At 43.6% G+C, this 19,093-nt stretch overlaps 1 protein-coding gene across 1 annotated transcript in view; it reads left to right on the forward strand.

Moving 5' to 3' along the window:
• Positions 1-18,878, forward strand: part of LOC139374618 (engulfment and cell motility protein 3-like) — a 50,734-nt gene extending 31,856 nt beyond the window's left edge. Inside the window, exons 16-21 of the mRNA XM_071115652.1 lie at positions 4,904-5,067; positions 15,322-15,434; positions 15,628-15,732; positions 15,881-15,960; positions 17,918-17,998; positions 18,238-18,878. Of these exons, the coding sequence (XP_070971753.1) occupies positions 4,904-5,067; positions 15,322-15,434; positions 15,628-15,732; positions 15,881-15,960; positions 17,918-17,998; positions 18,238-18,450 (756 nt within the window). The 3' untranslated portion in view covers positions 18,451-18,878. The remainder of the gene's footprint in view (positions 1-4,903; positions 5,068-15,321; positions 15,435-15,627; positions 15,733-15,880; positions 15,961-17,917; positions 17,999-18,237) is intronic.
• Positions 18,879-19,093: the final 215 nt, after the last annotated feature.

A 19,093-nucleotide genomic window follows, 5' to 3' on the forward strand; every position in this document is an offset into this window, starting at 1 on the left:
GAAATTCAGGTATTTCCAAAGGGTTCACATACTTTTTCTTGCCACTGTAGTATGGAGAAGCAATACTCCAAGCCACAGCTTCATACTACTTGGTGTGGGGGGTACATGGGCGGTTTTTGACAATTTTGGGGGATTCCTCATGTCTTACTCATTCGTATGAAGAAGTTTGGTCCAAATTGGATGTTGGGTACTATATTTTGGTCATAAGTCCCTAACCTTGTGTAACGATCTTCTTCATCTGAGGAGTATGAAAGATCGGACCAAAACACAGCGTGGTAAGTGTCCATTTTAATGAAATATAACTGAACACTGAAATACAAAATAACCAAAGTGAAACAATGAAAATCGAAACAGTTCTGTAATGGTGAAATACAGACACAGAAAACATCTACCCACAAACCATAGTGGGAAAACAGGCTGCCTAAGTATGGTTCTCAATCAGAGACAATGATTGACAGCTGCCTCTGATTGGGAACCATACCAGGCCAAACACATAGAACTATGACACACACATAGAACAAAAACATAGAATGCCCACCCCAACTCACGCCCTGACCAAACTAAAATAGAGACATAAAAAAGGAACTAAGGTCAGGACGTGACACCTTGTGTCATTGTGTTGCACAGCTTGTGCCCACAACTCCCTTCCACAGTCCCGTGGGGCAGGGACAATGGGGCATTAGAAGCACAAAGAGAATCCCGCTCCATAGCAGAATCATAGCAAGGGATAAAGGCCCCACACAATCGCTTGTTTCCATCAGCAGTAATTACACAAGAGAAAAACCTCTGGACGCCGACAATGGAGAGCTGGACAGTAGTCAGCCATGTTAGAAAGAGAGACAGAGAGAGGGGGGATACAAAACTAAGGCATCTTCCTATGTTGCTTGTGTTATTCTTCTCTCCGCTTTAGATTAGTTCACCCTTTAGTCAGATACTTGTTAGGTCTGATGAGAAATATTAAGGGAATGAATGCAGACTACTGGTGCTGAGCGAATGTGTTGTTTACTGCTTGAAGAGTGACTGGTGTCTGTCCCGTCCATGCTTGTCTCACAGGAGCAAATTCAACACCTCAGTTAGACTGTCAACAAGCCATAATGAGAGTCTATATTTGTCTTTTACTACCATGTACCTCAGACTCACCTCTCATCCTTTACCGCTCTGTTGCAGTCTCGCTGTTTCTCTTCTCATTCAATCACAAACCCTGTCTCTCCATCTCTTTCTCTCTCTCCCCCTTCTCTCCAATAAACCCCTAACTGTGCTGTCGATTTCAGCCGTTAATCGCTACCGGCAACACGCTGCTGCCAGCTGGGGGCCTCCAACTAGCGCTGTGTGTATGTGTATGTGACGACCCCCCCCCACCACACACACACACACACTTTTCCCGTACACACACACACTGCTGGGTTGTAAGGGAACAGAGACAGCTGCTCCTCACTATGGCTGAGGTAACAGTCTCCTGTACTAGGGTTCTCTTTCTATTGGCTAAACCAGAGGAGTGACGGCAGGGGAGAGAGGCACCGGATGGGAGTGTTTGTGACTATGTGTTTACAAAATAACCTTAGCTCTGGACTATGATGCCATAAAGGTGCTACTCTCTCTTATTCCCCCCTCGGCTGTCCTCTCCTCCATTTCTCTCCTCTCATATCTCCCTTTCTCTCTCTCTTGACCCTGGAACTAACATTGTTGGCCTCTGGGTTGTACTTTAAGGACACACTATGGAGGTGAGATACTGTATTTTTGTTAATTTATCATTTATAGGTGGTATGTACACAGAATGTGGATAATGTTGTTACACAGGGTGGAGCTTGGGGGCATTTAAGCAAGGTGTCAATTATAGCTTTGTTTTGTTCAAGTATTTATCAGAATATAAAATTACTGTCTGAATTTCGGTTACAGTTTTAGTGCCATTGTCCTTGGATGTGCTGTTATAAAGATATGTTTGTGCCTACATGGATTCATTAAGTAATAAGGCCTGAGGAGGTGTGATATATGGCCAATATACAATGGCTAAGGACTGTTCATATGCACGACCAAATCTGGAGTGCCTGGACGCAGCCCTTAGAACCCCCCGAGGTGCCTTATTGCTATTATAAACTGGTTTCCAACGTAATTAGAGGAGTAAAAATAAATGTTTCGTCATACCCGTGGTATACGGTCTCATATACCACAGCTGTCAGCCAATCAGCATTCAGGACTCGAACCACCCAGTTTATAATACATATTATATTACATGGCTATTACATATTAGTACAATTCTGGGCTTTTAAAAAATATATTTTTAGAATTGTGTGATTACTATACCATAAAGTGCTGTGTATGTAATGTACAGTAGTTGCTGTGTTGTAGTGTACCCTTGTCCAATTCTGTGTTTAACACAGGATATTTGTTTAACGGTCACTGGTTGTAAAGTTATATTGTTTTTAGTAATATGTATTTTGTTACAGGTGTTGCATTCTATTTCCTTTCATTTCTGTTATTGAGGCTTGATTATTTTGGATTTAACATCAGCACGACAGGCATTGGGATGAATTGGTCCAATAGACTTGCTGCTGACAAATACATCTATGTGCCTCATGAGTACTGTATGCACAGCAGATAGATGATGAGTGCCCCATTGCTATACACTGTTTGCTCCTTGCTTCTTACTCCATAGATACTGGGGTCTCTATGGACACTCTGTAACTTAGAGCCTGTTATCCTTCATGGGTCATGGTTATTGTGCCCTTCACATATCTGTACAAATTATTTCATAAAAGGGCTCCATACTGTGGTGCTGTGGAGCTTTTGAGAGGGCAGGTTACCATGACGCACAGAAAAATGACATTCCCATGGCGACGCTGCTTGGGGTCAAGAGCAGTGTTGAGACACATTCCAAGTAGGGACACGCTGAGAGGAAGAGAGATGAAGATAAAGTGAGAGAGACAGAGGAGGGGAGGAAAGAGGGAGATTTAATTAAATTGTGTTGGGTTTGGTGTGTTCTCATAGATTTCTGTAATGAATTTTTAAACTGTGGCCACAATGGTAGAGAGAAACATAGATTTTCCTCTCTCACATACAGACACACACTTGCACAGACACACACCAGCGGCGGTCGGTGCCATTTAAGATGATGGAGGACGATCATTTTTTTATGAGCATGGCCTTATTTCTATTAAAGCATATTGGATGATTGTCATTCATATTCCATTCACATGTGACATTGATAGGTTTAGGCCACTACATGATACTCAACATGTTCCCTATACCCATCATGATGTTGCTCCAACCTAGCCTATGAATGAAAGTTTACAACGTAGGTGCACAGGTTGAGAGAAGAATTTGAGTAATCAAGGTGACAGACAGTGACACATTCAATACTGCATTGCACACTCTTGCCTGCATCTAGTTGATCTAGGCCCTAGAGTGTAATCATTAGTCCAACAGTGGCAAACTACAGTTTCTATTGGACAAATTCAGGTATGTTTATCCCTGTTTCGTTCCGTTTAAGAAACGTTTTTCAACAGAATCGGGGGAAGAATACACCCATGATCACACGCAAACACAGTTCACTTTCATAGCAGCCACATACAAACAGCATGTACACTTTGCTCATTGTATATTCCTCCTCTCAACTTTTCCCTTCACTTGTGGACTTCAATGTACAACACATCAGCTGTCTGTGACCAGGCTAAAAAAGTTTTCCAAGCCAAACCTTCATATCACAACCGCTAACCGCTACACACAGCCTACATCATTGTCACCAAATGAGCTAATGTCATAGTCAACATAGCTACTAGAACTAACACCTTAGTAAACTCGCTACAATCATGCAGTACAGTGTACAATCGGCAAGCATGTTATGCAGTTACACCTGCAGGCCCCGGTGGCAATACATTAATACAATCAAAAGCTTACCTTGACTTGGAAAGGTTCCAATGTTGGATAACCATAGCCAGCTAGGTAACATAGCATCCCTCTCTGTTTGAGCTGGGTGTTTGAATAGGCTAAACTAGCTAGCTGCATTCACTAGATAAGTGTAAATAAATATAAAACAACGAATACTCTCGCGTCTCTTTCTTTTTTAAATAAAAGTATTTGTTCAAAACTAGGCTAGCTAGCTGTAGCTTATGCTTTCAGTACTAGATTCATTCTCTGATCATTTGATTGGTTGGACAACATGTCAGTCCTCCAGAAGCTGTCATAATTACTGTGTAAGTCTATGGAAGGGGGTGAGAACCATGAGCCTCCTAGATTTTGTATTGAAATCAAACTAGCTGTCCTCCGGCTACCCCATGGTGCTACCATACAGAGTGTTGTTAAGGTTACTGTCACGTTCTGACCTTTATTTCGTTTGTTTTGTCATTATTTAGTATGGTCAGGGCGTGAGTTGGGTGGGCAGTCTATGTTTGTTTTTCTATGATTTGGGTATTTCTATGTTTCGGCCTAGTATGGTTCTCAATCAGAGGCAGGTGTCATTAGTTGTCTCTGATTGAGAATCATACTTAGGTAACCTGGGTGTCACTGTGTGTTGGTGGGTGATTGTTCCTGTCTCTGTGTTTTGCACCAGATAGGGCTGTTTTGGGTTTTCACGTTTCTTGTTTTACAGTTACTGTTGACCTTTGCTGCAAAACAGTGTGTTTTAATCAATTATTTGGTGACGTGAATTTATTTAGCATCGTTTTATCTAAAAGGTGTATAAAGCCTTGTGTAAGCATCACTGTGTCCAGCGCTCTCTCAACTCATACCCACATTCACTCAAATTGCTAGCTACTGAAATATATTCAAACATACATAAACTATGATATACAGTACTGCATACTTTTGAATAGTGTAACCCGCCAGAGAAACCATTTCTACAGCCATAACATAGCTGGTATTTTTTCCATTTAAATAATCATTGTTGACTCTCTCTGCACATCTTTAGGTAATGCAGGTTGTGCGTGAGCAGATCACTAGGACTCTGTCCAGTAAGCCCACGTCTCTGGAGCTGTTTAAGAACAAGGTGAATGCTCTGAACTACAGTGAGATCCTCAAACTACGCCAGACAGAACGGCTGCACCAAGAGGAGACCCTCGCCCCGCCTGTATTGTGAGTCCTTTAACTGTTTGAGCAGATTTTTTTTCTCTCCATCTCGCTCTCTCTCACTCTCTCTATGACACACACACACATACACCCACACACACACACACACACACACACACACACACCCTTGTCAGCCTGTACTTCCCCCAAAGGCCTCTAGAGGGCAGCGATCAGCCCCCGTTAGTGTGTGTATTTGTGTATACTTCAGTGTGTATCAAAATCAAATCAAATTAAATTGTATTTGTCACATGCACCGAATACAACAATGCTTTAAAACCTTAACCTACAATGCTTTAAAACGTTAGAGAAACATAACTGATAAGTTAAAAATAGATAAGTAAAAAAGTAACAAATAATTAAACAGCAGCAGTAAAATAACAATAGTGAGGCTATATACAGGGGGTACCGGTACAGATAAAATGTGCGAGGGCACCGGTTAGTTGAGATAAATGAGGTAATATGTACATGTAAGTAGAGTTATTAAAGTGACTATGCATAGATAATAAACAGAGAGTAGCAGCAGCGTAAAGGGGGGGGGGGGGGTGATTAGATGTTCAGGAGTCTTATGGCTTGGAGGTAGAACCTGTTAAGAAGCCTTTCGGACCTAGACTTGGCGCTCCAGTACTGCTTGCCATGTGGTAGCAGAGAGAACAGTCTATGACTAGGGTTGTCTTTTACAATTTTTAGGACATTCCTCTCACCGCCAGGTATACAGGTCCTGGATGGCAGGAAGCTTGGCCCCAGTGATGTACTGCGCCGTACGCACTACCCTCTGCAGTGCCTTGCGGTCAGAGGCCGAGCAGTTGCCATACCAGGCAGTGATGCAACCAGTCAGTCAGGATGCTCTCGATGTTGCAGCTATAGAACCTTTTGAGGATCTGAGGACCCATGCCAAATCTTTTCAGTCTCCAGAGGGGGAATAGGCTTTGTTGTGCCCTCTTCACGACTGTCTTAGTGTGTTTGGACCATGATAGTTTGTTGATGATGTGGACACCAAGGAACTCTCAACCTGCTCCACTACAGCCCCGTCGATGAGAATGGGGGGCGTGCTCGGTCCTCCTTTTCCTGTAGTCCACAATCATCTCCTTTGTCTTGATCACTTTGAGGGAGAGGTTGTTGTCCTGGCACCACACGACCAGCTCTCTGACTTCCACCATAAAGGGGTGCACAATTAGAATTCAAAGAGTCCCAGTGACTAACATTTTCTCCCCCCAAAGGTCCAAAACCATTAAAATGTCTAACATGCTCTATGATTTGAGTATGAGTTTATTTTATTTTTTACAGGGACAGTGCACATTAATCAACGTTTCAGTAAAAGTGACGGTTTTAGCCAGCCGGCTAATTTTCAACCGCAGTCCCTGGGCAGGTTATTAAAAACTATTACAATATAGACAATCATTGAGCAGTGAGCACACGCAGAGCAACATAGGACAAGCAAGATGTAGCATACAGACAGAGCAACATAGAACAAAAAGCAGCAAGAAAAAATTCATAAAAGCAACAAAGTGTTTCCACACCTCACAAGCTACAGACAACAGACAACATGGAAAGCGGCAATACACAGCTAGGGATTATGATCACAAATCTGATTGACCTTTAGCCATGTATTCATACATTTTGTGAAAGTGTGATAGGTGGTGCAATTATGTGTGTCTGATGGCAGTGTATTCCGGACATGGGAAGCTCTCACAGAGAAAGCAGATTTACTAAAGGTGCTTATCCTTAAGGGAACTATACAGTCACCTCATACAGTCAACTATACAGTCATTTGAGGGCATATGTACAGTGCCTTGCGAAAGTATTCGGCCCCCTTGAACTTTGCGACCTTTTGCCACATTTCAGGCTTCAAACATAAAGATATAAAACTATTTTTTTGTGAAGAATCAACAACAAGTGGGACACAATCATGAAGTGGAACGACATTTATTGGATATTTCAAACTTTTTTAACAAATCAAAAACTGAAAAATTGGGCGTGCAAAATTATTCAGCCCCCTTAAGTTAATACTTTGTAGCGCCACCTTTTGCTGCGATTACAGCTGTAAGTCGCTTGGGGTATGTCTCTATCAGTTTTGCACATCGAGAGACTGAAATTTTTTCCCATTCCTCCTTGCAAAACAGCTCGAGCTCAGTGAGGTTGGATGGAGAGCATTTGTGAACAGCAGTTTTCAGTTCTTTCCACAGATTCTCGATTGAATTCAGGTCTGGACTTTGACTTGGCCATTCTAACACCTGGATATGTTTATTTTTGAACCATTCCATTGTAGATTTTGCTTTATGTTTTGGATCATTGTCTTTTTGGAAGACAAATCTCCGTCCCAGTCTCAGGTCTTTTGCAGACTCCATCAGGTTTTCTTCCAGAATGGTCCTGTATTTGGCTCCATCCATCTTCCCATCAATTTTAACCATCTTCCCTGTCCCTGCTGAAGAAAAGCAGGCCCAAACCATGATGCTGCCACCGCCATGTTTGACAGTGGGGATGGTGTGTTCAGCTGTGTTGCTTTTACGCCAAACATAACGTTTTGCATTGTTGCCAAAAAGTTCAATTTTGGTTTCATCTGACCAGAGCACCTTCTTCCACATGTTTGGAGTGTCTCCCAGGTGGCTTGTGGCAAACTTTAAACTACACTTTTTATGGATATCTTTAAGAAATGGCTTTCTTCTTGCCACTCTTCTATAAAGGCCAGATTTGTGCAATATACGACTGATTGTTGTCCTATGGACAGAGTCTCCCACCTCATCTGTAGATCACTGCAGTTCATCCAGAGTGATCATGGGCCTCTTGGCTGCATCTCTGATCAGTCTTCTCCTTGTATGAGCTGAAAGTTTAGAGGGACGGCCAGGTCTTGGTAGATTTGCAGTGATCTGATACTCCTTCCATTTCAATATTATCGCTTGCACAGTGCTCCTTGGGATGTTTAAAGCTTGGGAAATATTTTTGTATCCAAATCCGGCTTTAAACTTCTTCACAACAGTATCTCGGACCTGCCTGGTGTGTTCCTTGTTCTTCATGATGCTCTCTGCGCTTTTGACGGACCTCTGAGACTATCACAGTGCAGGTGCATTTATACGGAGACTTGATTACACACAGGTGGATTGTATTTATCATCATTAGTCATTTAGGTCAACATTGGATCATTCAGAGATCCTCACTTAACTTCTGGAGAGAGTTTGCTGCACTGAAAGTAAAGGGGCTGAATAATTTTGCACGCCCAATTTTTCAGTTTTTGATTTGTTAAAAAAGTTTGAAATATCCAATAAATGTCGTTCCACTTCATGATTGTGTCCCACTTGTTGTTGATTCTTCACAAAAAAAATACAGTTTTATATCTTTATGTTTGAAGCCTGAAATGTGGCAAAAGGTCGCAAAGTTCAAGGGGGCCGAATACTTTCGCAAGGCACTGTAGTTCTTGTATATGTATAGCTAATAAACAAAGTACTGCATTTCAATAACATTTCAACAATATTTATTGCACATTTTCAATGCAGACACATTAAACATGAGGTACAAATAAATATGCAGCCAAATCATAAATAAAAGTAGGCCTATCGCAAATGTTCTCATTTCAAGTTAAACAAGACTCCATCTTCACAAAAAAATAACAAAAGTGCCTGTTTCTGAAAAAAGTGCTTTGATTTTTGAACAAATAAGAAACCACAGGTTTAATATTCATCTTTCCTACTCTCTCACACTTCACTTCTCCATATCTCTTCTTTAGTGAGAGAAATGGGCTTTTGCTTTCCCTGCCAGTATTTGAACCTTGGCTGGAATGGAGTCAGTGCCATTCTTATGCACATATGTATGTGCTCACTGGTGAGTCTAGAATGGTACTTATTTTTAATGATGTTCAGATTGAAGACAGAAGACTCACAACTGTATGTGGAGCCAAACATGGTCAAGGTGTGTAATGATACTTTGGTTAGACCAGGGGAAACAGTCTCAGACACAATCTGCAGCCAGAAAGTGTCATGATCAGTTAGTTGAAAGTGCTCTCTTAGTGCAACATTTGCTTGCAGATCAATCAGTTCCATCTGTAGAGATCCAGCATGTGCCCACTTGAAGGTCTTTGTCCCTTCCTTTAAAAATCCCCTGACATCTATGATGAGGAATTGATTCTCAATTAGAAGAAGGAGCTGCTGTCCAAGGCTGAAGCTGTCAAAGCGATTTCTGAAGTTTCCAATCAGCTTATCTATGAATTCAACATGAGGAGAAACATCTCTCTCACCCTGAATCTGTTCCTGGACTTTTGGGAAGTGTGCACAGTTTTCTTGAAGATCTTCCTTGAACACTTCCAGTTTCCTCTGGAAGGACCAGACAGATGTCATCAAATCACAAACTGAATTGTTCTTGCCCTGTAGTCTCACGTTGAGCTCATTAAGGTGTGATGTGATGTCTACCAAAAAAGCAACAATATCCATTTTGCTCATGTCTTGCAAAAATAGTGAAAACTATGTTGCCTTCTGACTCCTGAGCTGTACTAGGAAAGCTGTTATTTCCTTTCGAATGGACAAAAAGCATTCCAACACCCTGCCTTTACTGAGCCATCTTACATTGTTGTTCAGCAGTTGGTCATTTGCATTTGCCTAAACTCCTTTCAGGAATTCTCTCAGCAGGCGAATTTGATGAGATGAGGATGCCCTGAGGAAGTTGATGAGTTTCATCATTGTATTCATCACTTCAGCATACTCTTCTGATAGATTGGTGCACAGGACAGACTGATGAATGCAGTGGTAAGCAGTGAGATCAGGGTTGTCCTCTTTCAGCCGTGCCACAGCTCCTCTCTCTCTTCCTGTCGTGACAGGGGCCCCGTCTGAGGTGATAGAGACCACTTGTTTAAGATCTATCCCCCTCTTTCTCAAATCAAATCAAATCAAATCAAATTTTATTTGTCACATACACATGGTTAGCAGATGTTAATGCGAGTGTAGCGAAATGCTTGTGCTTCTAGTTCCGACAATGCAGTAATAACAAGTAATCTAACTAACAATTCCAAAACTACTGTCTTGTACACAGTGTAAGGGGATAAAGAATATGTACATAAGGATATATGAATGAGTGATGGTACAGAGCAGCATAGGCAAGATACAGTAGATGGTATCGGGTACAGTATGTACAAATGAGATGAGTATGTAAACAAAGTGGCATAGTATAGTATAAAGTGGCTAGTGATACATGTATTACATAAGGATACCGTCGATGATATAGAGTACAGTATATACGTATGCGTATGAGATGAATAATGTAGGGTAAGTAACATTTATATAAGGTAGCATTGTTTAAAGTGGCTAGTGATATATTTACATCATTTCCCATCAATTCCCATTATTAAAGTGGCTGGAGTTGAGTCAGTGTCAGTGTGTTGGCAGCAGCCACTCAGTGTTAGTGGTGGCTGTTTAACAGTCTGATGGCCTTGAGATAGAAGCTGTTTTTCAGTCTCTCGGTCCCAGCTTTGATGCACCTGTACTGACCTCGCCTTCTGGATGATAGCGGGGTGAACAGGCAGTGGCTCGGGTGGTTGATGTCCTTGATGATCTTTATGGCCTTCCTGTGACATCGGGTGGTGTAGGTGTCCTGGAGGGCAGGTAGTTTGCCCCCGGTGATGCGTTGTGCAGACCTCACTACCCTCTGGAGAGCCTTACGGTTGAGGGCGGTGCAGTTGCCATACCAGGCGGTGATACAGCCCGCCAGGATGCTCTCGATTGTGCATCTGTAGAAGTTTGTGAGTGCTTTTGGTGACAAGCCGAATTTCTTCAGCCTCCTGAGGTTGAAGAGGCGCTGCTGCGCCTTCTTCACGATGCTGTCTGTGTGAGTGGACCAATTCAGTTTGTCTGTGATGTGTATGCCGAGGAACTTAAAACTTGCTACCCTCTCCACTACTGTTCCATCGATGTGGATAGGGGGGTGTTCCCTCTGCTGTTTCCTGAAGTCCACAATCATCTCCTTAGTTTTGTTGACGTTGAGTGTGAGGTTGTTTTCCTGACACCACACTCCGAGGGCCCTCACCTCCTCCCTGTAGGCCGTCTCATCGTTGTTGGTAATCAAGCCTACCACTGTTGTGTCGTCCGCAAACTTGATGATTGAGTTGGAGGCGTGCGTGGCCACGCAGTCGTGGGTGAACAGGGAGTACAGGAGAGGGCTCAGAACGCAACCTTGTGGGGCCCCAGTGTTGAGGATCAGCGGGGAGGAGATGTTGTTGCCTACCCTCACCACCTGGGGGCGGCCCGTCAGGAAGTCCAGTACCCAGTTGCACAGGGCGGGGTCGAGACCCAGGGTCTCGAGCTTGATGACGAGCTTGGAGGGTACTATGGTGTTGAATGCCGAGCTGTAGTCGATGAACAGCATTCTCACATAGGTATTCCTCTTGTCCAGATGGGTTAGGGCAGTGTGCAGTGTGGTTGAGATTGCATCGTCTGTGGACCTATTTGGGCGGTAAGCAAATTGGAGTGGGTCTAGGGTGTCAGGTAGGGTGGAGGTGATATGGTCCTTGACTAGTCTCTCAAAGCACTTCATGATGACGGATGTGAGTGCTACGGGGCGGTAGTCATTTAGCTCAGTTACCTTAGCTTTCTTGGGAACAGGAACAATGGTGGCCCTCTTGAAGCATGTGGGAACAGCAGACTGGTATAGGGATTGATTGAATATGTCCGTAAACACACCGGCCAGCTGGTCTGCGCATGCTCTGAGGGCGCGGCTGGGGATGCCATCTGGGCCTGCAGCCTTGCGAGGGTTAACACGTTTAAATGTCTTACTCACCTCGGCTGCAGTGAAGGAGAGACCGCATGTTTTCGTTGCAGGCCGTGTCAGTGGCACTGTATTGTCCTCAAAGCGGGCAAAAAAGTTATTTAGTCTGCCTGGGAGCAAGACATCCTGGTCCGTGACTGGGCTGGGTTTCTTCCTGTAGTCCGTGATTGACTGTAGACCCTGCCACATGCCTCTTGTGTCTGAGCCGTTGAATTGAGATTCTACTTTGTCTCTGTACTGGCGCTTAGCTTGTTTGATAGCCTTGCGGAGGGAATAGCTGCACTGTTTGTATTCGGTCATGTTACCAGACACCTTGCCCTGATTAAAAGCAGTGGTTCGCGCTTTCAGTTTCACACGAATGCTGCCATCAATCCACGGTTTCTGGTTAGGGAATGTTTTAATCGTTGCTATGGGAACGACATCTTCAACGCACGTTCTAATGAACTCGCACACCGAATCAGCGTATTCGTCAATGTTGTTATCTGACGCAATACGAAACATCTCCCAGTCCACGTGATGGAAGCAGTCTTGGAGTGTGGAGTCAGCTTGGTCGGACCAGCGTTGGACAGACCTCAGCGTGGGAGCCTCTTGTTTTAGTTTCTGTCTGTAGGCAGGGATCAACAAAATGGAGTCGTGGTCAGCTTTTCCGAAAGGGGGGCGGGGCAGGGCCTTATATGCGTCGCGGAAGTTAGAGTAACAATGGTCCAAGGTCTTTCCTCCCCTGGTTGCGCAATCGATATGCTGATAAAATTTGGGGAGTCTTGTTTTCAGATTAGCCTTGTTAAAATCCCCAGCTACAATGAATGCAGCCTCCGGATAAATTGTTTCCAGTTTGCAGAGAGTTAAATAAAGTTTGTTCAGAGCCATCGATGTGTCTGCTTGGGGGGGGATATATACGGCTGTGATTATAATCGAAGAGAATTCTCTTGGTAGATAATGCGGTCTACATTTGATTGTGAGGAATTCTAAATCAGGTGAACAGAAGGATTTGAGTTCCTGTATGTTTCTTTCATCGCACCATGTCACGTTAGTCATAAGGCATACGCCCCCGCCCCTCTTTTTACCAGAAAGATGTTTTTTCCTGTCTGCGCGATGCGTGGAGAAACCTGTTGGCTGCACCGCTTCGGATTGCGTCTCTCCAGTAAGCCACGTTTCCGTGAAGCAAAGAACGTTACAGTCTCTGATGTCCCTCTGGAATGCTACCCTTGCTCGGATTTCATCAACCTTGTTGTCAAGAGACTGGACATTGGCAAGAAGAATGCTAGGGAGTGGTGCGCGCTGTGCCCGTCTCCGGAGTCTGACCAGAAGACCGCCTCGTTTCCCTCTCTTTCGGAGTCGTTTTTTTGGGTCGCTGCATAGGATCCACTCCGTTGTCCTGTTTGTAAGGCAGAACACAGGATCCGCGTCGCGAAAAACATATTCTTGGTCGTACTGATGGTGAGTTGATGCTGATCTTATATTCAGTAGTTCTTCTCGACTGTATGTAATGAAACCTAAGATGACCTGGGGTACTAATGTAAGAAATAACACGTAAAAAAACAAAAAACTGCATAGTTTCCTAGGAACGCGAAGCGAGGCGGCCATCTCTGTCGGCGCCGGAACTTCTCCTTTATGGCTTTGTGTATGTGTCCTTTCCTCTTGTATGTGTCTCGAGTGGTGTTACACCTAACAGGTCTTCACAGAATTCCTTCTTCTCTGTGTGGTAAAATCTAACATACACCAGAAGCTGGGCCTTATCACTCACATCAGTAGGTTCATCAACAGCTAATGCTCTGCATGGTGCACTCCGAATAGCTTCATCACGAGTATTTCACTCTTTCTTGTTGTTGTTGTACGTGGCATTGGGATTTGCTTGATCTTTTCACACAGCTCGTCTTTTTGTTTACCATCAAGTAAAGTTTCAGCAACAGCATTCATGCACTCCATCACCACTCCCCCGTCAGTAAATGGCTTTTGGTGTTGACCCAAAATCCAAGCAATTTTTTGTGAACATTCGTTTGCACGTTGTTGGGCAGTGAATGCATGGAAGAGGACTCTGGTGGACCGATCATACTGGGCTTTGAGTTCATTTATTTTGCGTGCCCTCACCTCAGACTGATGTGGATATGTTTGCTCAAAAGATCTGTGATTTGTCACGTAGTGGCGCTTCACTTTGACACGTTTCATTAGAGCCACGGTCTCTGAACATATCAGGCAGAGTTATTTGACACTCGCTGCGGGAATGATAAATGCATATTTGTCTGTCCACTCCTCTAAGAAAGATACATTTTCTGGATCGACTTTCCTGACCTTTTCGCATGCCATTCTATAATTTCTCCCCTCGCTTCCGCCTTTGCTTCTCTCGCTGTCTCTCTCTCTGACAACATCAGTCTCCTAACATGCATTGTAAACATTCACTTTGATTGGCTGAGTTTTGTGAAGTGATTTAAATAGGACACGTGATTGGACAACACACAGTAGTATGGGGCGCTGTCTGGATGTTTAGCTCAGTGTGGATGTTGCCTGTAATCCATGGTTTCTGGTTGGGGTATGTACGTATGGTCAATGTTCGGACGACGTCATCGATGCAGTTGTTGATGAAGCCTGTGACTGATGTGGTGTACTCAATGCCATCGGAAGAATCCCGGAACATATTCCAGTTTGTGCTAGCAAAATAGTTCTGTTTAGCATTTTCTCTGGTCCAGAATGCTTTCAACCCCTATGAAATCAGGGGTGTTGCTATATTCTGTCCTTGCTTTAGCAATGCAAGATACTCACTTCAGTATCAGGTCAAATAAAGCTAATTGAATTGAATAGAATGATGTTGAGTGTGTTATGGGTATGGGAGAACTGGGACAAAAGTAACACTTTTAGTTTTCTTCCTAAATACTCAGCGATCGATAGAGCTAGAGAGACCATATTTTATGACAAACAACGAATATATCAGCTCTGCCATTAGCAACTGTAATTTAATTTAATTTATTTTACTTTTGTACCTGCCGGCGGGGCAGGAGTAACACAGCCTTGGAACGGAAGTAACAGTTTGCGAGAAGCGCACAATATCTGTCTTATCTCCATGTTTCTGGTTTGTAATGCTCGTTACGTTCAACAAATGTACTATCAGCCATAATTTTATGTTTTTGTCGATTTGAATAATTAATTAACTATGCATCAACATCACAATGTTGTGCAACCACTATATTTTGCCTTACAATATTAATCAGACTAAAATGGATGACATAATAGCTGTATTAACCATCCTTTTCTCGTCTCACTTTAATGGGAATGTAGAAGGATATGCTTCTCACCATTTTCATTGACTATTCATGCTTAGCCATAGCTCGGCGAAACATTGTAGGACTTAGTTTTTTTTGCAGGGAGCTCGTCCTATGCATTAGGAACATACTGACTTCACTACATCAATCTAGCTTCTATCTTATCTGAGAAATTGAGTGCATTACTTTAGACCCATAGTACTTTCATCCTGGCTCTCCCCTACTTGCAGTGTGTGTGACTCTTTCTTTGTCTCTGCCCCTGCAGAGAGCTGAAGGAGCGTCTGAAACCTGAGCTGTTGGAGCTGATTCGCCAGCAGAGACTGAACCGCCTGTGTCAGGGAACACTCTTCCGCAAGATCAGCAGTCGACGAAGACAGGGTGAGACTCTGCGCACCTCTGTGAGGGGTGGACAGGCATTTACATTAGAAAGAGAGAGAAAAGTAAAAGGGGAAGCTACCAGGAGAGCCCAACCCCCAGTGAAAAATAGGGAGACGAATGAAGGATGGTAGATGAAGAGACAGATGCCCTTTCTTTAATCATGCTGATGATTTGTTATTATTGGTCATTTCAGATAAGTTGTGGTATTGTCGTTTGTCACCCAATCACAAAGTCCTGCACTTTGGCGATGTGGAGGAGGACACAGAAACACCCCCCATCGAGAGTCTCCAGGAAAAGAGTGAGTTTTTAACAACAGCAACACTATGAGTGACTCTAACCTTCCATTGTAGCCTTGACACTCCTTTGACATCACCCTCTTGTCATTGGCTCTGTGTTCAACGCTGAAGTGTGCCGCTAAACATGCTTTTCCTATTTTCCTCTCTCAGTTCCTGTTGCAGATATCAAAGCACTGCTGACAGGGAAAGACTGCCCTCACATGAAGGAGAATAAGGGCAAACAGACCAAGGTTTGTACGATAAGATATAAGGAATGGATATGTGTCTTCTGCTTTTATCCAACCCCCTCCCCCGATATATACACCTACACACACATGGTTGGAGAGGCTGGAGCAGAGGGCAGCGCAGCACCCAATGAGAAATTTAGGGGGTTAAATTGAACATCAGCAGAAGGTGGAAACTGAGATATTGATCCCAGCAACCCTCCAGTTGCCGGCTCACTACCCGCTAGATTCCCCCCATCAGCATTGGCTACCACTGCCCCCACTGACAACGTCCCCTGAACACACCTTTGGCCCTACAGCTAATTTCCTCTTTCACACTATGTACAGTGGGACAAAAAAGTATTTAGTCAGCCACCAATTGTGCAAGTTCTCCCACTTAAAAATATGAGAGAGGCCTGTAATTTTCATCATAGGTACACTTCAACTATGACAGACAAAATGAGAAAATCCAGAAAATCACATTGTAGGATTTTTAATGAATTTATTTGCAAATTATGATGGAAAATAAGTATTTGGTCACCTACAAACAAGCAAGATTTCTGGCTCTCACAGACCTGTAACTTCTTCTTTAAGAGGCTCCTCTGTCCTCCACTCGTTACCTGTATTAATGGCACCTGTTTGAACTTGTTATCATTATAAAAGACACCTGTCCACAACCTCAAACAGTCACACTCCAAACTCCACTATGGCCAAGACCAAAGAGCTGTCAAAGGACACCAGAAACAAAATTGTAGACCTGCACCAGGCTGGGAAGACTGAATCTGCAATAGGTAAGCAGCTTGATTTGAAGAAATCAACTGTGGGAGCAATTATTAGGAAATGGAAGACATACAAGACCACTGATAATCTCCCTCGATCTGGGGCTCTACGCAAGATCTCACCCCGTGGGGTCAAAATTATCACAAGAACGGTGAGCAAAAATCCCAGAACCACACGGGGGGACCTGGTGAATGACCTGCAGAGAGCTGGGACCAAAGTAACAAAGCCTACCATCAGTAACACACTATGCCGCCAGGGACTCAAATCCTGCAGTGCCAGACGTGTCCCCCTGCTTAAGCCAGTACATGTCCAGGCCCATCTGAAGTTTGCTAGAGAGCATTTGGATGATCCAGAAGAAGATTGGGAGAATGTCATATGGTCAGATGAAACCAAAATATAACTTTTTGGTAAAAACTCAACTCGTCGTGTTTGGAGGACAAAGAATGCTGAGTTGCATCCAAAGAACACCATACCTACTGTGAAGCATGGGGGTGGAAACATCATGCTTTGGGGCTGTTTTTCTGCAAAGGGACCAGGACGACTGATCCGTGTAAAGGAAAGAATGAATGGGGCCATGTATTGTGAGATTTTGAGTGAAAACCTCCTTCCATCAGCAAGGGCATTGAAGATGAAATGTGGCTGGGTCTTTCAGCATGACAATGATCCCAAACACACCGCCCGGGCAACGAAGGAGTGGCTTCGTAAGAAGCATTTCAAGGTCCTGGAGTGGCCGAGCCAGTCTCCAGATCTCAACCCCATAGAAAATCTTTGGAGGGAGTTGAAAGTCCGTGTTGCCCAGCAACAGCCCCAAAACATCACTGCTCTAGAGAAGATCTGCATGGAGGAATGGGCCAAAATACCAGCAACAGTGTGTGAAAACCTTGTGAAGACTTACAGAAAACGTTTGACCTCTGTCATTGCCAACAAAGGGTATATAACAAAGTATTGCGATAACCTTTTGTTATTGACCAAATACTTATTTTCCACCATAATTTGCAAATAAATTCATTAAAAATCCTACAATGTGATTTTCTGCATTTTTTTTGCTCATTTTGTCTGTCATAGTTGAAGTGTACCTATGATGAAAATTACAGGCCTCTCATTTTTTAAATTGGGAGAACTTGCACAATTGGTGGCTGACTAAATACTTTTTTGCCCCACTGTACCTGGCCCTCCATAAACTATGTTATGCTGTGTCCTGCAGGAAGGGTTGGACCTGGCTTTCAGCATCACTTATGACGTGGAGGAGTACAGCCTCAACTTTATCGCCTCATCCAGAACAGACGTGAGTAGTCATGTCACAGGAGTTAGTGTCTGTATTGTCCACATCCTTCTCCCACTCTCTTTTCCCAGAGTTAAATCACACATCTCTCTTTCTCTCTCTCTCTGTTTATCTTTCTCTCTCAATTCAATAACTTAATTGGTATGGAAATGTAAAGCATTTACAGTACATTGCCAAAGTAAACATAAAGTATAACAAAGATGGTCAAATAACAAGATGATATCTCTGTCTCCCTCCTTCAGTTCTGCCTGTGGACAGATGGACTGAGCGTGCTCCTGGGGCGGGACATGAGTAGTGAATGCATGAGGAGTGAGCTGGATATCCTGCTTTCCATGGAGATCAAGCTCCGCCTCCTGGACCTGGAGAACGTGCCCATCCCAGACTGCGCCCCCCCGGTGCCCAAACCCCCCAGCAACTTCAACTTCTGCTACGACTTAAGCCAGGCTGAGCAGTAGGCCTGGAGAGAGGTCAAGGCATGGTAGAGAAGGAGACCTGGGTCTTGTTCAGGAGGATGTAACGTTACAGAATGTTCGGATAGAAATGCATGAAGTAGAACATACATGATCATCTGTCCTATGGAATAGGGGCGTATGTCAGTTCTATTAATTCTATTTCTATCTGCAACGTTCAGAATGTTTCATGTCACTGAATGTACCCCAATAACGACCAAGCATGTGGACATAGTTAGATACACAGGAGGAACAGTGGCAACATGGAGGCCTAGATGGACATAAAGATGATCTAAAGCAGAGGCAAAGGTGTCTTCTTATATGTGCGGAGTAATGTGGAAGACGAGAGGCTGAAGATGATTCCTTAGGTACTATTAGAGTGGTCATCTTTTTGGGTGTGGTCTGGGAACACAAGTGTATTGTAACTGTAGAAATGAAAAGCAGAAAGGAAACGCTGCACACTGCTGCTCCCAGGTGATATTTATTTATAACAACGTTTCAACCCTTAGGTCTTCATCAGGCATCCATATCCCAGGTGGGGGTGGAAGGTCCTATATATAGGGGCAGTTCTCAGTGACATCACTTCCTGAAACGGGAGGTAAAAAATATATAATATAGGTTGACAATATTAACATTCAATGTATCAAAA

This window comes from Oncorhynchus clarkii, chromosome 2 (genome assembly GCF_045791955.1).
Source record: "Oncorhynchus clarkii lewisi isolate Uvic-CL-2024 chromosome 2, UVic_Ocla_1.0, whole genome shotgun sequence".
NCBI classification, from domain to species: Eukaryota; Metazoa; Chordata; class Actinopteri; order Salmoniformes; family Salmonidae; genus Oncorhynchus; species Oncorhynchus clarkii.